Raw genomic sequence first — 23,005 nt, 5'->3', positions numbered from 1 at the left:
GACCTTATTTGGCAACAGTTTGAAGCTATAATCAGCAGTCAGATTCCTGGATTTGCTTCTGCTAAAATACCGTATGTGAAGCATTTCTTTAGTTATTCATTTTTTAATGTTTTCTTTTGAAATAATTATAGATTCACAGGCAGTTGCAAAAAGTGTACCCTAAGGTACTTTGTACCTTCACCCAGTTTCCCTTAATGGTAAGAGTAACACATACTTTGTTTGTTTGAGACGAGGTCTTGCTCTGTCACCCAGGCTGGAGCGCAGTGGCGTGGTCACAGCTCACTGCAGCCTAGAACTCCTGGGCTCACATGATCTCCTACCTGAGCCTCTTGGGTAGCTGGGACTACAGGCATGCATCAGCATTCCAGCTAATAATACATCTTTGTATGTCTATAGTACAATCAGTAAAGTGACATTGGCATAATTCATGGAGCTTATTCAGACTTCACTAGTTCTGTAGGCACTCGCGTGTGTTCAGTTCTTTGCACTTTTAACACACGTGTAGATCCATGTAAGCACCCCATAATCAAGATGCAGAGCTGTTCGTCATCACCCAGGTGCTCCCTTGAGGGCAGCATTTATTTTCTAGGACAGATGTATTTTTATCCCCTGATTTAAAAGAGAAAGAAATGCAGAAGAATGTTGGGAAAGATGTTTGCTACTTGTTCTCAGTGATTTATTTTACTTTGTGCTTTCTTGTTTGAGTTTTGTTTTTATAATGAACATGTATCAGTTAAACAAAAGCAACAGAGCTTTTTTTTTTTTTTCATTGCTTGAAACCCATCACCCAGATGCACCACTATTGATGTTGTGGCAAACACAGTTCCAGACTGCTTTCTAGGTTGTTCTCCTGCCTTTCTGACCTTCTCCCTACTCTCAGAAGACATTCCCTGGAGGCAGTGCTGCATGGCCTGCTCCCATGGTGGTCTGGTGTTCAAACCCCACTCCCTGGGGCACTCCCACAAGAAGTGGGATAAGTGGTCTGCCAGCACTTGGCCTCCCAGAGGCTCTTGAGAAGACCAATGTCAACATCTGTTGCTTGCCTTTTTGAAACCCAGCCTTTCTACACTGCCCCCTCCTCTGCCTGAATCCTTGGATGAACATGGATTTGGCCGCCTTCTAACGAAACATCTGTGGTTTTAGATTGTCTGGTGTGCAGTTCCCTGCATGCAGACAGGACTCCTGTGTCTTCCCTGCCATTAATTCTGAGCACGATACCTGCCACCTGCTATGGGCTTTCTCTACATCAGGGATTATGCCAGGCATTTGACAGACGTTGTCTCCGTGACCTAGGAACGAACCACTGGGGTAACTGTTATCTTCTTAGACAAGGAAAGTAATGCTTGGAGAGGTTAAGCAACTGCCCCAGGTTACCAGCTGGTGTGTGGCAGACCAGGACTCAAGGCCAAAGTCATGTACTTAACCACTCACCTCCCTACCTCCTGCCAGCACTGGCTGCCATTAACCCAGGATTGCTTGTGTCTTCTCATAGGTGAGCCCAGGCCAGGATGGGGGACGCCAGGGACCTTTGCCCTCACCTTGACTCCATAGGGGAGGTAACCAAAGAGGACTTGCTGCTCAAATCTAAGGTAAAGGGTCAGACCTTACGGGGCCGGGGCCCACATCCAGGGCTGCCTCTTTCCTGGGGTGTGGACATTTCTGAAGCAGTGGAAAAACTGGTTCCTTGACCGTCTCTGCTCAGCCTTGTGTGTAAATGGAAATGCTGGCATCTGCTTGGGAGACCACCTTCCGGAGGCTGTGTCCTGATAGCCATTAATTGTAGTTTAGACCAGGCCATTTGGGAACCACTAATGCTCTCTGTCCATTAGCTGTTGGGGCGGGTGCACAGAGCCTCTCCAAGGCAGGGAATGAATGCTGCTTTCCAAGTCCAGGATTGTTATTACAAATGAGGCCCGAGGAGGGCTCAGGGAGGCCTGAGCAGGAAGCCAGCTGGGCCTCTTCTCAAAGTAGGAGGACGCATTGCCATCCTTTTGGTGTTGTTAAATGAAAATTTTTGGGCCGGGCGCGGTGGCTCAAGCCTGTAATCCCAGCACTTTGGGAGGCCGAGGCGGGCGGATCACAAGGTCAGGAGATCGAGACCACAGTGAAACCCCGTCTCTACTAAAAATACAAAAAATTAGCCGGGCGCGGTGGCGGGCGCCTGTAGCCCAGCTACTCAGGAGGCTGAGGCAGGAGAATGGCGGGAACCCGGGAGGCGGAGCTTGCAGTGAGCCGAGATCGTGCCACTGCACTCCAGCCTGGGCAACAGCGTGAGACTCCGTCTCAAAAAAAAAAAAAAGAAAATTTTTGAAAAGGTAATACTTGACATGGTTACACATGAAACAGTATAAAATGATAAATGTCAAGAAGTCCTTCTCTCACCCCCATGCCCACCCTCCCCGGCCCACCCTGGGGTAAGCACTTACTCTCTTTTGTATCTTTTCAGTTTCTTTATGTGAATACAAGCAGATAAACTCATTTTACGCTTTGCCCTTTCTTACATAAAAGATGGTATACAATCCTCTCTGTCTTGTAACTTGCTTTATTCACATGACAATGTATCTTGGAGCTCTTTGGACGTCAGTGTGTAGAGACAGCTTTCTCATTTGTTACCTTGAAGCCGCATCATGTTTCATCGTGTGGCCACAGTGACCGAAGCTCTGTGGGTAGACACCTGGACCCTTTGCAGCCTCTTGCCAATAACAAACGATGCTGCGATGAACGGCCTTGTAGAAAAGTCATTGCATCCACGGGCAGAGCTGCATGCAGGCATGTTCCCAGGAGTGGGATTCCTGGGCATATTGGCACCTAATGCTGGTCGCCTGGCCTCACCGCACCAGCAGGTCCTTGGTGGCCTTTGGCCTGAGCTGGTTTTGTCACGAGGCCTGGCGTGGGAGTGGTTCTTCATAGTGTTTATAGCTGCTTTTGAAGTGACTTCGCCTCTTGCATTGTGAAGTGGGGCAGAGTGAGGCCCAGATGTGTTTGCATTGTCTGATGCTGCGTTTCTCTCTGCTTCTTAGGGAATCTGAGAGCAGGGAGGGGATGAAGCAGGTGGGAAAAGAGAAGTGGAGCACAGGAATGTTTGTGCTGGGACTGGCAGCCGTTCAGAAGCCTGTTAGTGCCTCTAGAGTAGAGACTGGGCGTGTCTGGGATGCTCCGGGCCTGTGTGTCAGAGATCATGACTTCAGGTCCTCTCTGGGTATCCAGAAAGTTACAAAATAAAACCAGCGCCGTTCTAAAATACTCAGAAAGAGCAAGGATATGAGCAGGTCCTTACCAGTAAAGGAGGTAGAAATGACAAGAAACTTTCGGAAAAAGATGGCTGACTTCACTCTCGTGCTTATGGATATTGCTAACGAAATAGGATGATACCATTTTGCAGATGGGCGGAAAGAGATTGATCCATTCGTAGCTGACAGTTACGGAGAAAATGGGCCATTCACATTGTGGTAGGGCTGGGAATTACTGTAACTTTTAGAGAAGCAATTCTGCTTCTGGGAATTTATCCCATAGAAATGTAATCACCAGTTACAAACACATGATACAGCAGTATTTATTGAGCATTATTTGTAAAAGGGAAAAACTGGTGGCACCTGAATAATCCTCAGAAAGGGAATGGGTGAATCAGTTATGGTGTGTCCAGAGTGTGCAGTTATCACAGAGGAGATGCAGTCTTCATGTACAGACTTGAGTGACCCTCAAAGGAGACACAGGCACATTATAGATAAATGTGTATTGCGTGATCTTACTTTTACTAAAAATCACCCGCTCAAGATCTAGGCATACATGTTTTGTGTAAGAAGAATGTACAGAGGAAAATATTTCATACCATACACAACATATAGATGTTATCTGAATTGTTAGAGCAAGCATACGATACTTTCATAAATCAAATAACTGAAATGGAAAAAAAAACCTGGGAAGAGGAGGGTGAATTGTGAAGTCAAAAAATCACAAGAGAGATGACAAATTCAGGAAGGTTTGGGGCTGCGGCTTTGAGTCTGCTAAGCAGACTGATCTCCTGGCACCCACGGCATCCTCCGTGAGAGACCCTAAACCACAGAGTGCAGATCTCAGCTTCATGGTATGGGACGAGCTGCTTCACTTCAACCCCACGTTCAAGCTTTTGACAAACATGGCTGGAATCTGGGTGTAGTGAGAATGAGAAGGAGGCCAGGGAGGCCTGGGAGCTGCCATGGCCACCCTGGGGGAAGCCAGGCTTTCTTGGTGGGAGCTTTGTGGCCTTGCTGCACTGGGCTCCAGGCTCATTGGCTTTACCTGCTGTCCAGGCTCATTGGCTTCACCTGCTGACCTTGCTCTGTGGCAAGGTTGTGACCTCAGCGAAAGGGGGATGTTGCTGGGCCCTGCTACAGAGATTGGAAGGGATTCTGTAAGTAGTGTGTAAAAAACTCAGCAGGCTGGGCGCGGTGGCTCACACCTGTAATCCCAGCACTTTGGGAGGCCGAGGCAGGCAGATCACGAGGTCAGGAGATCGAGACCATCCTGGCTAACACGGTGAAACCCCGTTTCTACTAAAAATACAAAAAATTAGCCAGGTGAGGTGGCGGGGGCCTGTAGTCCCAGCTACTCGGGAGGCTGAGGCAGGAGAATGGTGTGAACCCAGGAGGCGGAGCTTGCAATGAGCTGAGATCGCACCACTGCACTCTAGCCTGGGAACTCAGCTGGAGGCCAGGTGCGGTGGCTCATGCTTGTAATCCCAGCCCTTTGGGAGGCCAAGGTGGGTGGATTACCTAAGGTCAGGAGTTTGAGACCAGCGTGGCCAAAATGATGAAACCCTGTCTCTACTACAAATACAAAAATTAGCCAGGTGTGGTGATGGGCACCTGTAATCCCAGCTACTTGGGAGGCTGAGGCAGGAGAATCACTTGAACCCGGGAAGAAGAGGTTGTATCTCGCCACTGTGCTTCAGCTTGGGAGACAGAGCAAGACTCCATCTCAAAAAAAAAAAAAAAAGATAAAAAGAACTCAGCTGGAGACTTGGATCGTCCTCTTCAAGGGTCTGCTCCCACTGTGGTGGAGCCTGATACTGTAGCTGCTGTCGAAGACCAACACTCAGAGTTCCTCTCACAACTGATGGAAGCACGGCAGATGTTGTAGGGCCTCGGCTGGGAATTGCTGTTCTAGAAGCACAGATGCAGTTATTTGGAGCACAAATTAAGTTGCTGTAATAAAGAGTCCCTAAAATAGAGTGGCGTAAATGAGATAGAAGTTTCCCTTCTCTCATGGAGCAGACCACAGGTAGGGAGGACTGGTAGGTTGGCTCTGCCATTCTCAACATGTGGCTCTTTTCCTGAGTCCAAGGTGGTTGCTTCAGCTCCTGCTATTACATCCACATTCCAGCCAATGGTAAGAGGAGAAAGAGCAAGGGTAGCACACAGCGCAGAAGTGGCACACATGGTTTTTGCTGTCTTCTCATTGACTAGAACTGAGCCCACGTGATCATGGTGGAAGTTGGGAAACATCGTCTGCAGCAGGCTAGCTGTGTGCTCAGCTAAAATCCATGCATCCCATTATTAAAGCAAGGAGGAGAGAAAGGATACCGATAGACACAGAGCAGCCTCTGACGCCCAGACCACCAGAAACCTGGGCATTTCCTGGGGTTTGCCAGGTCTAGTGAACTCTTCATTTATACCAGGCCTTGTGAACTCCCAGGGGTAGGCAAAACAGACCATCCCTCTTTCATGGAGCTCTTGTCTAACGGGTAGAAAGGCTGAAATAATTCAGTGCAAGAAAGGAAGTGTAGAAGGGGTGGTAAGAGAGCATGTTAATGAGTCTCTTACATGATTTTATTTTCCAAGATTAGGTTATAGACACTAAAATCATAAAATGCTGGTTTGAAAATGTTTTTACAGGCACAGGATAGAATTCAAACAGTAAAGTATAAAGTGCTCCCCTGGGAGCCTAATTTGGACAGGTAGTCTGGCGAAGGCCTTTCTGGGGCCAGGGCTTGAAGCTGAGACCTAAGTGCATGTCAGCCAGGTGGGGCCCTCCAGGCAGGACCAGCCCCAGCGCTCAGCCCCCCAGCGGGCTCCTCACACCTACTCTTTCTCTCTCCTCTCAACCCACACAGGGAACCTGTCAGTCATGTGGAGTCACCGGACCAAACCTTTGGGCCTGTCTCCAGGTAAAAGACCCTTGTGGCCATCGGGGGCATGGAACTGCTTCCACCTGTTGTCAGCACTGCACAGGCTGGTGCAGTGGGCTAGACTCTGGGCTGGGAACTTCCATCCCTGGTGGGCACTGCCAGAAACCTTGGGCAGGGGCACAGGGGCGCAGGGCTCCAGAGTCAGCAAATCCTGGGCTGGCCATTCTGGCAGCAATTAAAAATGACAGGAGAAAAAAATAGGTCGGAGAAGGCTCTGGACCGAAGGCTCCCTTCTTCATAGGACAGAATTCTAGCTTGGCGTGCGTATGTGTGAGTCGACGTGGGTGTCTTGGCTTTGAGGCCTGGCACTGCTGCTCAGCAGCGTCTCTCCCTGGGCCAGTCTCGTTTTTTCTCTGAACCCTCATTACCCGTCTATAAGAAAGAGGCTGCAACACTGACAACTGACAACTGTCCCCGCCTCATGGGGTTAGGGTAGAACTGGATGAGACGGATGCCTGTGACTAGCCAGGAGACGGTGTCCGGGAGAAGCTGGAAGGGTTTGGATGATTACTGGTTACTAAAAAGAGTAAAAGTAGAGGTATGAAAACATGACAGTTTTCCCCGAGTGGTAGAATTATGGATAATTTTCTTTTTTTTGTCTGTAGTGTTTAAAAAATGTTTCCAAGCATGTATTTTTACAGTCATACTAAAAATGACTGTTACTTAAAATTTCTTAAAAAAAAAAAAACCCACAAGTAAAAACAACAAAGACAGCAGCAGCGAGTGAAGATAGCCAGTCAGTCTTTGCAGAAGCGCAGGGGCCCCCAGTGGAATTCTGGCCTCTTCTGCTCAGCCCTGTCACTCAGCACAAAGTAGACAGCAAGACACTGTGTATCCGGGGGAAGCAAGAAGGGCCAGATGTTATCTCCTGGGCCGTTACAAGTGCAGGACGTGGTCCTACCTCATAGGAGTCACAGTCCCCTTAGACAGATGTGGGAGCCTGATGCAGAAAATGGCACGTGCTTTCTGAGTCAGCCATGTGATAAAAATCAAAATGATTCCATCATTTTCCCAGAAGGCCCTGCTGATCACAGGTGGCAGTGACAGCAGGCACTCCTGTAGGAGTGTGGCATTGGCCACTGGCTACTGGCTGGCATGGAGGCTCACAGTGGAGGCACTGAGTGGGCCTTGGAGGATGGGTAGATTTGGGATAGGAGAGTGTGAGGGCCCTTTCAAGGCAGCATCATCAGGGGCATGCGGGCCCTGCTGTGGGGTACTGGGTCCATACTGGGCTCCCACTATCTGTGCCCCTTGTTTCAAGCACCTGGTCCCCATTCAGCATCCCCCATTAGAAAATGGCTGTGAGGTCTAGGATCCCCACCAAAAACATAGGTCCCAATAACTGACCCCACTTCACATGGGGTTTTCTTGAAGGGGGAGGGTCTGGGTCCTGAGCAGCCAGGCCCCAGCCGGGACCCCACCTGGGCTTCTTGCTGGAGAGCAGCAGCCCAGGGCATACTGCTTGTCTCACTCAGAGGGCAGGGACAGTGTTTACCGCCCATCACTGCCCAACAGAATTTCAGGCGTACGGACCTGCAGACCTGTGTTCCTTTGAGATGGCAGAGCCTCAGTCCCTTGTAGTCCCTGTTCAGGAGAGGTGGGGGCACTGACTTTGGGATGGAACCAGAGACAGTGTGTTGACACCATCCTTTTGGCAAGCTCCAGTCCACTCTCCTCCCCTCTCTTCCCAGGTCTCCTGCCCCTATGTTGGCTGTGGAGAATCCTTCGCTGACCACAGCACCATTCATGCACAGGTGAGTGTGGTAGCTGAGAGTATGGGCCCTGCAGTTAGATGGCCTGGGGTTCAAACCCCAGCTCCACCTTCCTGCTCTGGGCCTAAATGGCTGGGGCAATAAATGGTGTCATCCTAGCATGGCTCCTGCAAAGAAGAGAGGATGCAGGTAAAAACATTTTGCATCTGCACCATTTGATAAGCAGCAGCCCTCAGGGTCCTGACCGGGGGGGTAAGCAAAATTTGAGCTTCCGGTCTCTGTCCTGACAGGACCTCTTACTGAGAGGCTGGGGAGCAGAGTAGCCATCACAGGTTGGGGCACTTGTTAGGCCAGAATACCTTGGACCTCGTTTTGGATATCACCCTCTAGGCAAAAAAGCACAACTTGACCGTGAACCTGACCACATTCCGGCTGTGGTGTTACGCCTGTGAGAAGGAGGTGTTCCTGGAGCAGCGGCTGGCAGCCCCTCTGCCGGGCTCCTCCTCCAAGTTCTCTGAACAGGTAACCTGTGTGGTGGGCTCTGTTTGGTTGTTGGCAACACTGTGTTGAGGATGAGGCAGTGTGACCTGAGCATCCGTGGGGCACGGGTCAGTAGGTCCCAGAGGTGTGTGTTCCTGGGCGAGTATGTTTTCAGGTGACTTTGAGGAGCTCACATCAGCACATGCTCACTGAGCCCAACTCTGCCGAGGCATGTGTGAGGCCATGAGGGTGCAGAGGTGACTGAGAGTAGGGCCTCCCTTGAGGAGCTCGGAGACCACGGGGTGGCCGTGCAGAGTGTAGGTGTTGGGGTGGGCTCAGGGCCATGAGGTGAGTGTAGACCCAGGCCTTATGGAGAGGGTTGACGAGGTCACAGATGGCCTCTGGCCATCCCAGATCTGAAACCATTCCTAAGGGAATTCCAGGTAGTTGCTACAGCACACTTCTCCATGGGAAATGCCCAGAAACCACCTAGGTAATGTCGACCGGAGAATGGTCCTTTGATCAACAGTGTGTGCCGTGCAACCTTAGAGATGGCGGGTCAGCAAGCCCATGACCTGGAGGGCCCAGCCCCAGGCCTGTGCTCAGGGAATGGTCAGTAATCCTGGATGGCAGAGCTGCCTGCTGGAGGAGAAGCCAGGACATGTGTGTGGCATTGCGTGGCTGACTCCTCCATTTATTTTATTTTATTTTAATTTAATTTTTTGAGACCGAGTCTTGCTCTGTTGCCCAGGCTGGAGTGCAGTGGTGCAATCTCAGCTCACTGCAACCTCTGCCTCCTGGGTTCAACTGATTTCCTGCCTCAACCTCCTGAGTAGCTAGGATTACAGGCGCCCGCCACCATGCCTGACTAATTTTCATATTTTTAGTAGAGTCAGGGTTTCGCCATGTTGACCAGGCTGGTCTTGAACTCCTGACCTCAAGTAATCCACCTGCCTTGGCCTCCCGAAGTGCTGGGATTACAGGCAGGAGCCACCGCACCCGGCCTCTCCTTCTGTTCAGACAGTCACATGATAGGGCTTGATAAGTGCTTATTGAATGCATTTGTGAACTTGGTAGATGTTTATGAATTTTTATAGAAAAGGCTATAAAACAGTATATGCAATATTTTGTTTTTGTTGTGCATGTGTATTAACAGTTAAAAGTCTATATAATATAGGCTGGGCGCCGTGGCTCACGCCTGTAATCTCAGCCCTTTGCTGGGCCAAGGCAGGAGGATCGCTTGAACCCAGGAGTTTGAGACCAGCCTGGGCAGCAGAGTGAGACCCCATCTCAACAAAAAATAAGTCAGGCATGGTAGCGCATGCCTGTAGTCCCAGCTACTTGGGAGGCTGAGGTGGGAGGATCACTTGAGCCCAGGAGTTCAAGGTTGCAATGAGCTACTGCACTCCTGCCTGGGCGACAGAGCAAGACTATCTCTTAAAAAAAGTCTACATAATATACATAACAATTAACAGTAGTTCTCTCAGGAAAATGGGGTTGCATGTTTGTTTATGTTTCTATTTTTCCCAAATTTATTATAAATAAAATATTTTTTATTATTGTCAATAAAAAAATACAAGTCAACAGCTGGGCATGGTGGCTCATGTTATCCTAACCCTTTGGGAGGATCGCTGGAGCCCAGGAATTTGAGACCAGCCTGGGCTATATATAAAAAGGTTAGGTGGGGCCGGGTGCGGTGGCTCAAGCCTGTAATCCCAGCACTTTGGGAGGCCGAGGCGGGCGGATCACGAGGTCAGGAGATCGAGACCATCCTGGCTAACATGGTGAAACCCCATCTCCACTAAAAAAATACAAAAAAAAAAAACCTAGCAGGGCGAGGTGGCGGGCGCCTGTAGTCCCAGCTACTCGGGAGGCTGAGGCAGGAGAATGGCGTAAACCCGGGAGGCGGAGCTTGCACTCCAGCCTGAGTGACAGAGCAAGACTCCGTCTCAAAAAAAAAAAAAAAAAAAAAAAAAGGTTAGCTGGGTGCTGTGGCATGCACTTATAGTCTCAACTACTGAGAAGGGTGAGGTGGGAGGACCGCTCGAGCCCAGAAGTTGGAGTCAGCAGTGAGCTCTGATTGTGCCACTGCACTCCAGCCTGGGTGACAAAGCAAGACCCCATCTCTAAAAAAACACAGGCACAAACAAATCAAGGAGTTCCCAGGGCAAGGCCACCAAATCTCTCTCTTTTTACAGTGCCTTCTGCTCAAATGGACTGGCTCAGCCCAGTGGGGGCTTCCAGGCAGTGGGGCTGGACTTCCAGCCCTTGGGAGACACCTGGGCCTCTGACTCCAGCCCCTCTGTTCCCTGTTTTCCTCACTTGGGGTCTTTAACACAGGACTCCCCGCCACCCTCCCACCCTCTGAAAGCTGTTCCTATTGCTGTGGCTGATGAAGGAGAGTCTGAGTCAGAGGACGATGACCTGAAACCTCGAGGTAATGGCCCCCACAGCAGGGGAAGCTGATGGACTGGGCTGGGGGCCTCACCTGGAGGCTAGAAACCACCAGAGTCTTGGTCTTTATTTGCACCTGCTATATGGACAAGGAAGGATAGGGTGACAGATAAGCTGCATAGCATGGTGGCTTCCCTCTGGAAGCTGGCTGGCCTAGCTAAGGTTCTGGGGAGCCGGCTATCTTGTCCCCTCTCCCAGCTGGGTGACCCTGGGCAGGCCGGCCCCTCTGCTGTATGGTCTGGACAGTGGGCCTGGCTGGGCGGAGGGGCAAAGGAGTTTGTCTGTTTAAAACACTCAGGTAACCACAGCTGTTGTGAGCAGGAACCTTGTTAATTTACTGGGAAGATCCCTGGGGTGGAACACTTCCACCATGTCCTCTTCTTGGGTCCTGGGCAGTTGAGAGCCACAGCTTTGTGCCAGATGTGACTTGCAAGGTCTCCTCAGCAGGGCAGGGCGCTCACCTGCTCCTCCCCCTTGTGTTTATTTCCCAGGCCTCACGGGCATGAAGAACCTCGGGAACTCCTGCTATATGAACGCTGCCCTGCAGGCCCTGTCCAATTGGTAGGTCGACACTTTGTCCAAGGGCCGAGAGCTGTCCCTGGCAAAGCCCCAGAAACAGCAGCAGTAGCAGCTCCCAGCCTGTTGTCCACAAACACATGTATAGGATGCACAGCAGCAAAATTCCTAAAAACATGCGTGCCCTTTGACCCAGCAGTCTCCCCAGTCGAAATGTATCCTGAGGAGATAACCAGAGATGCTGGGGAAGTTGTACATGCAAGGAGGCCCACCGCTCTATTGTTTATTGGAAACGATTTAAAGGCCCATCTGCAAGGGAGTATAAATTCTCATAGCCCTTGCAGCAAGTGCAGGAAAAATGGCACAAGACAGCATGCATTGAAACAAAACAGGTTTCAGAATCTGGTGAGTGGGGGAAAAAGGAGGTTATAAAGCATTGTAAGGTAAAATCTCATTTTACGAGAGAAACGCGATTTTCCGTTAAGGAAAGGCTATCAGCTCCATGAGGCCAAGGATGCCTCCTGTGTCTGACATGCTTCTCCTACCCAGTGGAGATTAGAGATGCTGTATATGTATGCAGGAAGGAGAGAGGGAATGGGTGCAAATGTGTAGAAAAGTCTGGGAGACTATGTCCCAAAATGTTCCTAGTAACTATCCTCAGGTAGCAGGATGCAGGTCAATTATTGTTAATAATTGACCGCACCCAGGCCGGGCGCAGTGGCTCACGCCTGTAATCCCAGCACTTTGGGAGGCCGAGGCAGGTGGATCACGAGGTCAGGAGATCAAGACCATCCTGGCTAACACGGTGAAACCCTGTCTCTACTAAAAATACAAAAAACTAGCTGGACTTGGTGGCACGCACCTGTAATCCCAGGTACTGGGGAGGCTGAGGCAGAAGAATCACTTGAACCCAGGAGGCGGAGGTTGCAGTGAGCTGAGATCGTGCCATTGCACTCCAGCCTGGGTGACAGAGCAAGCCTCCATCTCAAAAAAAAAAAAAAAAAAATTGACTGCACCTAGTCCGTTTTAACTTTAATAACCTCTATAAAGGCCCTGTCTTGGCTGGGCACGGTGGCTTACGCCTGTAATCCCAGCACTTTGGGAGGCCAAGGCAAGTGGATCACCTGAGGTCAGGATTTCAAGATCAGCCTGGCCAACATGGTGAAACCCCGTCTCTACTAAAAATACAAAAAAATTAGCCAGGTGTGGTGGCATGCGCCTGTAATCCCAGCTACTTGGGAGGCTAAGGCAGGAGAAGCACTTGAACCCAGGAGGCAGAGGCTGCGGTGAACCAAGACTGCACCACTGCACTCCAGCCTGGGCAACAGAGTGAGACTGTTTCAAAATAATAAAAATAATAATAAAAGAAGATAAAATGAGATAAAATAAAATAAAATAAAAATACGCTGTCTCTAGATATGGTCACACTCTGAGGTACTGGGGATTAGGGCTTCACAGATGAATTTTGGAGGATACAATTTTCTCATAACTGGTAGGAGCCTTCTAGTCACCTTTAGGCATTTCTGGGTCCAGGGTCACTGTGCTCCCTGCGCGAGCACTCAGGGCTCCCCGCTACGCAGCCCTTTCTAAACCGTGCCACCTGCCTCGTTTGCTTTCCTGACCTGGCTCTCTCTCTCCCTTGCACCCAGCCCACCGCTGACTCAGTTCTTCCTGGAGTGTGGAGGCCTGGTGCGCACAGACAAAAAGCCAGCCCTGTGCAAGAGCTACCAGAAGCTGGTCTCTGAGGTCTGGCACAAGAAACGGTGAGCAGCTGCATCCCTAGCCTCGGGCGGTGTGTGGGGACTGGGGTTTCCTGTCAGCACCCATGATTGAGCTCTTCCTATGGATTCAGCCCCCAGCGAGGACTTGCCTCATTTTGTCCCAGGTAATGCTTGTAGCAAGCCTGCAGGGTGGAAATTGCATCCAATCCTGTTTTACAAATAGGGAAACTGAGATGCAGAGAACTGTAAGTATCTTGCTCAAGGTCATAGAACCTGCAAAAGGTGAGCTAGAATTTGACCTGCTGTTGACCCTAGCCAGCAGCCACTGGGTAGATGTCTTTGCCAAGAGACATGGTGACCCGCCTCAGCCACAGCTGCGTGTGGAGGAGGTATGGGGCAGGGGGGCACAGACTGGATGGAGCTTCTGGCACAGTATGAAATGAATTTAAAGACCAGAGTCTGTGATTAGATCTATTTCTCCAGGAAAAGTCAAAGTTGGGAATAATTTAAAATGAGCACATAGAAATATGTATTATGTGTAGAAGCAGATGAAAAACCAGCGTAGGGCCAGGCGCAGAGGCTCACGCCTGTAATCCCAGCACTTTGAGAGGCTGAGGCAGGCGGATCACGAGGTCAAGAGATTGAGACCATCCTGGCCAACATGGTGAAACCCCGTGTCTAATAAAAATGCAAAAATTAGCTGGGCATGGTGGTACGCACCTGTAGTCCCAGCTACTCGGGAGGCTGAGGCAGGAGAATCACTTGAACCCGGGAGGCGGAGGTGGCAGTAAGCCGAGATTGCGCCACTGCAGTCCAACCTGGCGACACAGCCAGACTCTGTCTCAAACAAAAACAAAAACAAAAACAAAAAACCCAGCATGGGAGAAATATGTATTACGTGTAGAACCAGATTAAAAACCAGCATGGGGCCAGACGCAGTCACTGACACCTGTAAATCCAGCACTTTGAGAGGCCAAGGCAAGAGAATCATTTGAGCCTGGGAGTTTGAGACCAGTCTGGACAACACAGCAAGACCCCACCTCTACAAAAACTACAAAATTAGCCAAGCGTGGTGTGTGCACTTGTGGTCCCAGCTACTCAGGAGGCTGAGGTGGGATGATTGCTTGAGCCCAGGAGGTTGAGGCAGGCTGCAGTGAGCCTTGATCATGCCATTGCACTTCAGCCTGGGCGACAGAGTGAGACCGTGTCTCAAAAAAAAAAGCAAAAAAAAAAAAAATGTCTGTGTGCAGTGGCTCACTCCTGTAATCCCAGCACTTTGGGAGGCCGAGGCAGGTGGATTACAAGGTCAGGAGTTCGAGACCAGCCTGGCTAATATGGTGAAACCCCGTCTCTACTAAAAATACAAAAATTAGCTGGGCATGGTGGTGCACACCTGTAGTCCCTGCACTCTGGGAGGCTGAGACAGGAGAATCACTTGAACCCGGGAGGCGGAGGTTGCAGCGAGCCAAGATCGCGCCACTGCACTCCAGCCTGGGAAACAGAGCAAGACTGTCTCAAAACAAAACAAAAAACAAAAACACAAGAAAACCAGCATGGTACAGTATAATTCCGCTGTGTAAGAAGCCAAGTTTAAGTGTATATCTGTATGTAGTTTTGTATGTGCATCTGTAGTTTCACAGAAAAACCCAGAAATCTAATGGTAAGTATTTGGTGCCATTAGTGGTGGTGTTTTTCTCCTGTACTTTTCTGAAATTTTAGATTTGTCAATAATGAACATGTCTTTTGAAATGAGAAAACCACAGTAAGTGTTTCAGAACAAAAACAAATCATGTTTAGGCGAGTTTGTTGTGTGCCAGCAGGAAATGATGCCATTTTATTTGAGCTCTTTGCTTAATTGAGGCAGCTATGACTTGACATTTTCTTCTTGTCTGTAGAGATGTGTGAGCCTCTTGGGGGTCCTGGCTGAGTAGGCCCCTCCCCATATGTCAGGAAACGCCTCACTCTGATACAGCCTGACCAGCTGGCTGCCTACTTCTCTCGGGAATGAGCAGCTCAAGGCAGACTACCTGGACTAATGGGTTTGGGCTTCCTACAGGCCAAGCTACGTGGTCCCCACCAGTCTGTCTCATGGGATCAAGTTGGTCAACCCAATGTTCCGAGGCTATGCCCAGCAGGTAAGCCATCTGAGCTGCCCAGGGGACACTCAAGGCCATGACCCACCAGGCCTGACTTTGACGCCAAAACCAGAGTGGAAAATCGCAATGGCAGCTGAGCACTGGTTGGCAGGTCTCAGGGACCAGGCTCTCATTCCTAAGCCCTTCACACATGTGAGGACAGTGGCGCCTCCCAGCAACCTGCTGACATTTAACCCCACTTCACAGATGGGCAGACTGAGGTTCAGGGGGCTGAGCCACTTGCACAGGCCACACAGCTAGTAAATGGTGGAGGGGAATTCTTTCTTTTAGCGAGGTGGGTACAGGGTCTCACTCTGTCATCCAGGCTAGAGGGCAGTGGGACAGTCATGGCTTACCGCAGCCGTGACCTCCCGGGCTCAAGCAGTCGTCCCACCTCAGGCTCCCAAAGTGCTGTGATGATAGGCATGAGCCACTGCACCCAGCAGAGGGGAGATTTGAACCTGGGCAACCTTGCTTTGGGGCCTGTGCTGTGCCCCTCTGCATTGCACTCAAAATGGCACAGGGTTTCACTTCCCCAAACCACAGGCGAAATTTCACTTTTACTAAAATAAAAATTTTGATTAAGAATTTTTATTTTTTAATCTAGAGAACCCCTTTGAAACCAACCACATTTTTCTATTTGATAAAATAATGAGACCAAGACAGAGTGCAGCCATGTGTACGCCTCAGCCCTGGGCTGATGGCTCCTGCCCTCCAGCCTCCTGCCCCAGATGGCCCCCGGCCTGGGCTTTCATGCCAGGCCTGCAGGCAGAGCTGGACCAGGCTGGGTCGCCTCTTGTGATGCCTGAATGAGCGCCATGGATGGAGTGGCAGTCATGTAAGGACACCTTCCACCCTCCTTTACCTGCTGCCTGCTGTCCTGTCCCAGGATGAGGGCTGCCGGGCCTTTGGCTCCTGCTTGAGCAGCTTAGCACTGCCTGGACACCTCTTTTGGGGAGTGATAACATCCACAATGACTAAAATTCACTGTGCACCGTTTAAGTGGTCACAACTTAGTCCTCATAGAACTCTCACGAAGTGGGCACTGTTGTCACCCCCATGTTACAGGTAAAATGCTGAGGCTCAGAGAGGTTCTACCACTCACCCAGGTCACACAGCACATCCTGGCAGAGATGGCATTCAGGCCTACCTCAGCCCATCCCTCGGCACAGCGCTGCCCCGACTCTGTGCAAGGCGCCCTACGGGCTCTCAGCTCTGGGTCAGGATGCCATTACGGAGGGCCATGCACTGCTTCTGAACTCCAGCAGAAGCATCCCTTTCTCTGGTTCTAGGACATAACGCGGGGATGCTTCTGAGGCCGAACTGTAGACGCAGCTGCAGGCGCCTCTAAAGGGCCAAAAGACGCTTTCGTGCTTCCTCATGGATTGAGATTTTGGCAAGGAACACATAGTACTTTTGTTGAAAGGAAGAACCAGAAAGAGAACTAGATGGCAGATTGAAAGCCTCTTCTTGAAAGGGCCTTTGATCGTGCCTGCCACAGGACACGTGTCCCCTCCCTGATGCAACAGAACCCGGTGGTTCATTCATCTGATCTGAGTCTGACACTTGGGGAGTCACTCCCGATCCCTCCCTTCCCCGAGTGTGAGTGGAGAGAGCCGGGTTCCTCTTTCTAGATGTGTGACATGAGGGCTGGCTCTGACTGCTTCGTGACCCCTGCCTCCTGGGGATCAGAGCCTGGGCTGCGGGCTACTTCTAACATCCAGGCCAGGGACTGCTGGGGCTGATTTGGGCTTGGAACCCAAGTCCTCCAATGCCCAGCACTACCCGAGCACCCCCGCAGCTGCTGGAGTCTGCTTCTGCCACCATGTTCTGACCTCCCAGTGCACCTCCTGTATGAGCACGCAGATCTCAGTGGGGCTCACTGGGCGCCTCTGCCTAAGCCCCTGCTGCCTTGACTTCTTGCTGTGCTGGTGGCCCAGTCACAGAGTGGTCAGGACAAAGTGGTCATTGCTGGGATTTGAAACCCAGGCAGCCTGCAGGGGCAGCTTAGTCTGAGTCAAGCCCAGGTCTGTGGGAAGGTGAGAGCAGGCAGTAAGGGACATGGGGGCTGGCATAGGGACTGAGGGAGCCAGGGGGAGCCAAAGGAAGGGTGGAGCACGCAGACGGCCTGGCCTGTGGGTGGCGTGGCTTGGGGCAGGACTCAGGTGAGCCCTCCCTTTTGGCATCACACTTCCTCATCCTTCCTCCACCTCCCTGCCCACCTCCCCTGGCCTCTTCTGTAGAGAGAAAGGTGGCTCGGGCTCAATGTGGTCCTGCCTCCCTGTCCTTCCCGTACTGAGCTTGCAGCAGAGGCAGGCGATTCAGAGCCAGAGCCGGGGAGTTGCATGGACCCAGGTGCATACCTGGCTCTGCCACTTTATAGCTGTGTGTCCTGGTAGGAGTCCTTTAGCCTCTCCAGTCCTCACTGTCATCCTCAGAAGAATGGGGTTAGGACAGACTGCCCTGGGAGGCCACCGTGGGGGTGAGCAGCTCCTCTGCAGGGGTCGCCCATGAGGCCCTCCCAGATGGAGGCTGGTGCTCTCATCAGCCACAGGGCGCTGGAGGCTGGTTCCTCCTGCCTCCAGGAGAACCCTGTTGATGCAGCCCCTGGTTCTAGGACACCCAAGAGTTCCTTCGCTGCTTGATGGACCAGCTACACGAGGAGCTCAAGGAGCCAGTGGTGGCCACGGTGGCGCTGACAGAGGCTCGGGACTCAGACTCGAGTGACACAGATGAGAAACGGGAGGGTGACCGGAGCCCATCAGAAGATGAGTTCTTGTCCTGCGACTCGAGCAGTGACCGGGGTGAGGGTGACGGGCAGGGGCGTGGCGGGGGCAGCTCGCAGGCCGAGACGGAGCTGCTGATCCCAGATGAGGCAGGCAGAGCCATCTCTGAGAAGGAGCGGATGAAGGACCGCAAGTTCTCCTGGGGCCAGCAGCGCACAAACTCGGAGCAAGTGGACGAGGATGCTGATGTGGACACCACCATGGCTGCCCTTGACGACCAGCCTGTGGAGGCCCAGCCCCCATCACCACGGTCCGCCAGCCCCTGCCGGACGCCAGGTATCAGCTGGCTGGGGGCTGCAGGAGGAACCTCAGCCTGTGGCCCAGTACCTACTGGGTGCTGAGCGCCAACCTGCAGTGGCCCCCAGGGGATGAGTTTTTCACTAGACCTGAATGACAGTGGGGAAGTCAGCCTCGGCGGGGGTCAGTGATGTGCCCAGGGTCCCCTAGCTCATAACGCTGGAGCCCAATTCAGAGCCCTCTCTCAGAGCCTTGAGCCTTCCGCCGGAAGTGGAATGGACAGCTCTGCTCCGGCCTGTGTGCTGGGGCCAGGAGTGGGCACATGACAGATGAGACATATTGGGGTCAGGCCTTCGTCCCTTTAGGAGGGGCTGGCAGGTCATCTTCCTGCCCACTCACGGAGCCGGCCTGGCTGCCCTGGCCCAGCATGGTGCCCTCTCTGCCCCCAGAGCCGGACAACGATGCCCACCTACGCAGCTCCTCTCGCCCCTGCAGCCCCGTCCACCACCATGAGGGCCATGCGAAGCTGTCTAGCAGTCCCCCTCGTGCAAGCCCTGTGAGGATGGCACCGTCGTATGTGCTCAAGAAAGGTTCGGGGGGCACAGGGGAGGGTGGGTCAACTTGGGGCTGGGAGTGCAGACTTGCACCCGTGGCTGCCTTTCTCATGGTCCCATGTGGCGGAGGGCTGGGCTGTGGGCTCCTCTCAGGTACACCCCTGAGACACCAGTGTGGGAGCCACGTTTTGCAGAGGATGACACAGAGGCGCGAGATGGTGAATTGCTTGCCCAGTCACATGACTCGCATATGTCACTCCACATCCTGTCAAAGGAAGCCCCAGGGCCCGCACCTCGCCCCGGCCAGGTAGGTGGAGGCTGGGCTAGTCCTGTGCTATGTCCCCAGCCCAGGTATTGAGTGCCGGCAGCCGGAGGCGGAAGGAGCAGCGCTACCGCAGCGTCATCTCAGACATCTTTGACGGCTCTATCCTCAGCCTCGTGCAGTGTCTCACCTGTGACCGGGTGGGTGCCCCCAGGGATGGGGGGAGCTGGGCCAGGCTGCCAGCGGCCTCAGCAGCTCTTGCCCTAACTGGGTGCAGGGTGGGCTCTCCATGGGTGCTCCCTGCTTTTCTCCAGGGGAGGGCCCTGCCTGTGTGGATCCCGTGTCTGTGGCCCGGGGAGCAGGCCCTCTGCCCCTCACCTGCTGGTTGGGATTTGGGGTGCAGATATTGCCAGAGGACGGGCAGCAGACTAACGTTTAATCCCACAGGTGTCCACCACAGTGGAGACGTTCCAGGACCTATCGCTGCCCATTCCTGGCAAGGAGGACCTGGCCAAGCTCCACTCAGCCATCTACCAGAATGTGCCGGCCAAGCCAGGCGCCTGTGGGGACAGCTATGCCGCCCAGGGCTGGCTGGCCTTCATTGTGGAGTACATCCGACGGTGCGCCCACCTTGCCACTACCAGACGACACGGGCTGGGCCTTGTCCTGGTTTTCCTGGGCGGGAGACACTACATAGTGAAGTCCACGCATTTGGGGGACCAGGGAGGTCCTGGGAGGATCTGGGGGCTGCGGAGGAGTTGGCTTAATAAGCAGGGGATTTCTTGGCTACTTTGGAGTGGACAGGATTGGATGGTCCCTTGGAGCTGGAGGGCAGTGACAGCATGGAGGTGACCACGTGGCAGGTTGAAGGGAGGGCAGCAGCAGGACACAGGCCTTGTGGGCAGAGGGCAGCAGCTTTCCCAGGGCTGCCTCACCCGCCTGAGGCCAGAGACCCGCACGGCCCCAGGGAGGGGGCAGCATGATCATGGCCGCAACACAGATGAAGGAGGCCAGGCCTGGGGAGAGTGATGCCACTCGACCCAGGACGCGGAGAGGTCTGGCTCCAGGCCTGTGCCCCGACCCTCTGTGCCTGGCTGCCACTCTGGGCCTTCGGGGTCCTTCTGTGGCTCAGGCCTGACAGACCTCAGCCAGAGTCCCTTCAGCTCCTATTCTTGCCCAGGCCCTGGCAGCACCCAGCACTCCTTTTCTGTCTGTAGGTTTGTGGTATCCTGTACCCCCAGCTGGTTTTGGGGGCCTGTCGTCACCCTGGAAGACTGCCTTGCTGCCTTCTTTGCCGCTGATGAGCTGAAGGGTGAGTGACCTGGCTGGCAAGGGTTGGGGAGGTGGAGGGTTGTGAGAACAGGGGTGTGCAGACCCCAGCAGGCCAGCATGCAGCCCAGGGCTTGTGGGATGCACGGCCAGGCTAGACTTGGCTTCCAAGGTTGAACCCCACTTCCAAGATTCGCACCCCCACAGCCAGCCAGGCTGGGCCGGGGCCACGTGATCTCCCAACCCTACCATCCTGCAGCTCTTGGGTGTTTACTTATTTTTATTTTTACCAATTTGGTGAGCAAAAATGATATTGTGTGTTAATTTTTCATTTCCTTGATTACTGATGAGTTTCTACATTTCTTGTTAAATATACTGGCTCTTTGTATTTATTTAAACTTTGCCCATTCCTGTCCTTGCCCTTTTTCTCTGTTGGCTATTTGGCATCTAAACCTTTGGGAAAACTCTCTCTCGTCTCTTTTTTTTTTCCTCCAATTTTCAATTGTGGTAAAATACACAAAATGTAAACTTGACCACCATAACCATCTCAAATGCCATTTTTAACAGAAAGTGCCCCGCTGAGTAGTATGAAATACATACACATGGTCGCACAGCCATCCTCCTCATTCACCTCCAGAACTTTTCCATCTTGCAAACCTGAAACTCAGTATCCGTGAAACAGCTCCCTACTCCCACCTCCCAGCCCCTGGCAACCTCCACATTCAAGTCTGTGAATTTGACTGCTCTAAAGGGCCTCATATAAGTGGAATTATACAGTATTTGCCATCTTGTGACTGATGGCTTTTACTGAGCATAACGTCCTTAGGGTTCATCCACGTTGCAGCGTGTGTCAGAATGCCCTGCCTTTTGTAGGCTGGTTATTTATTGTTCCATTGTGTGGATGGCTGGGGCCATTCTGCTTCTTCGTTCATCCATCAGTGGACACTCGGGCCACTTCCCTGTTAGCTATTGTGCGGAATGCTGCTCTGACCATGGGTGTGCACACCTCTCTTCTTTCATCCCTTTGGGTCTATGCCTATTTTTAATTTCTTGAGGAGCCACCGTACTAGGTTCCACAGTGGCCACCCCATTTCACGTTCCCACCAGTGACACACAAGAGTTCCAGTTTCTCCACATCCTCGCCCACACTCATTTTCTGTTTACTTTTTTGATGGGAGTCAACCTCGTGGGTATGAGGTGGTATCTCATTGTGGGTTTTTTTGTTTTGTTTTGTTTTGAGACGGAGTCTTGCTCTTGACGCCCAGGCTAGAGTGCAGTGGCATGATCTTGGCTCACTGCAACCTCCACCTCCTAGGTTTAAGCGATTCTTCTGCCTCAGCCTCCCGAGTAGCTGGGATTACAGGCACATGCCACCATGCCCAACTAATTTTTGTGTTTTTAGTAGAACGGGGTTTCACCATGTTGGCCAGGCTGATCTCCAACTCCTGACCTCAGGTGATCCGCCCGCCTTGGCCTCCCAAAGTGTTGGGATTACAGGTGTGAGCCACTGCACCTGGCCTCGTTGTGGTTTTGATTTGCATTTCCTAATGATAGTGATGTGAAGTGTCTTTTCATGTGCTTGTTGGCTATTTGTAAGTCTTTGGAAAAACATCTATGTGAGTCCTTTGCCTGTTTTGATTTTTGTTGCTGGTTATGGGATTCTTTTTTTTCTTGCAACAGTCTCACTCTGTCACCCAGGCTGGAGTACCATGGCGTGATCTTGGCTCACTGCAGCCTCCGCCTCCTGGGTGCAAGCAATCCTCCCATCTCAGCCTCCCGAGTAGCTGGGATTACAGGCATATGCCACCACACCTGGCTAATTTTTGTATTTTTAGTAGAGATGGGGTTTCGTCGTGTTGGCCAGGCTGATCTTGAACTCCTCACCTCAAATGATTTGCTGCCTTGGCTTCCCAGAGTGCTGGGATTACAGGCGGTGAGCCACTGCGCCAGCCTTATTAATTAGAGGAGTTCTTTGTATGTCCAGATGTGTGACTTGTAACCCTGTCCTCCCATCCTGTATGGTGCATTTCATTCTGTGGTTTGTGTCTTTTGCTTTGGTTGCCTGCACCTTTGGTGTTGTGTTTCAGAAATCATTGCCAGATCCAATGTCATAAAGCTTTTTTCCTACTTTTCTCCTAAAAGTGTTATAGTTTTAGGTCTTATATTGAGGTCTTTGATCCCATTTTGACTTAATTTTCAGTGTGCATGGAGGGGGAAACTATGCATTAAGATTTTAAGCCCATCAGGGTGGTGTGTACCTGTGACCCCAGCTACTCCGGAGGCTGAGGGTCCCCTGAACCTAGGAGTTTGGGACCAGCCTGGGCAACATAGCAAGACCCTATCTCAAAAAAATTGTTTCAAATACATTTTCTGTAATTAATGTTACACTTCCCCCTCCACCTCCATTTTGCCTTTTGCCTTTTAATTTTGCTTTTGGTGGTGTCTTACAGATGTTGAAGTATTTCTGGGGTCAAATATATCCATTTCTCCCTTGTATGGATTCTGTCTGTGGGGCCCAGCCAGGGCCTTCCCTCCCTCCAGTACCTCTCAGGTTTTATTTCTTTTTCTTTTTTTAATTTTTTTTGAGATGGAATTTTACTCTGTCGCCTAGGCTGGAGTGCAGTGGCACAATCTTGGCTCACTGCAACCTCTACCCCCAGACCCAGTTCGAGCGATTCTCCTGCCTCAGCCTCCTGAGTAGCTGGGATTACAG

At 51.8% G+C, this 23,005-nt stretch overlaps 2 protein-coding genes across 17 annotated transcripts in view; one reads left to right on the top strand and one right to left on the bottom strand.

The window, feature by feature from the left end:
- Positions 1–23,005, bottom strand: part of C15H9orf78 (chromosome 15 C9orf78 homolog) — a 583,691-nt gene that overhangs the window by 24,094 nt on the left and 536,592 nt on the right. The window contains exon 1 of one of the 12 annotated variants that reach the window (XM_050760241.1): positions 2,398–2,401. The exons of the other annotated variants lie outside the window; for them this stretch is intronic. The gene's annotated coding sequence lies outside the window, so the exon portion shown is untranslated. Of the gene's footprint in view, positions 1–2,397; positions 2,402–23,005 lie in introns of those variants that run through there. 12 annotated transcript variants of the gene reach the window in all.
- USP20 (ubiquitin specific peptidase 20) overlaps positions 1–23,005 on the top strand; it is a 47,018-nt gene that overhangs the window by 15,641 nt on the left and 8,372 nt on the right. For all 5 annotated transcript variants that reach the window (XM_050759822.1, XM_050759821.1, XM_050759824.1 and 2 more), the window contains exons 3-15: positions 1,493–1,589; positions 6,092–6,145; positions 7,858–7,920; positions 8,269–8,400; positions 10,699–10,795; positions 11,304–11,373; positions 12,978–13,091; positions 15,106–15,184; positions 17,802–18,246; positions 18,657–18,797; positions 19,108–19,223; positions 19,471–19,643; positions 20,241–20,335. In XM_050759822.1, the coding sequence (XP_050615779.1) occupies positions 1,509–1,589; positions 6,092–6,145; positions 7,858–7,920; positions 8,269–8,400; positions 10,699–10,795; positions 11,304–11,373; positions 12,978–13,091; positions 15,106–15,184; positions 17,802–18,246; positions 18,657–18,797; positions 19,108–19,223; positions 19,471–19,643; positions 20,241–20,335 (1,660 nt within the window). In that variant the 5' untranslated portion in view covers positions 1,493–1,508. The remainder of the gene's footprint in view (positions 1–1,492; positions 1,590–6,091; positions 6,146–7,857; positions 7,921–8,268; positions 8,401–10,698; positions 10,796–11,303; positions 11,374–12,977; positions 13,092–15,105; positions 15,185–17,801; positions 18,247–18,656; positions 18,798–19,107; positions 19,224–19,470; positions 19,644–20,240; positions 20,336–23,005) is intronic.

This window comes from Macaca thibetana, chromosome 15, assembly GCF_024542745.1.
Source record: "Macaca thibetana thibetana isolate TM-01 chromosome 15, ASM2454274v1, whole genome shotgun sequence".
Taxonomy (NCBI): Eukaryota; Metazoa; Chordata; class Mammalia; order Primates; family Cercopithecidae; genus Macaca; species Macaca thibetana.
This window is presented reverse-complemented; position numbering and strand designations above follow the sequence as displayed.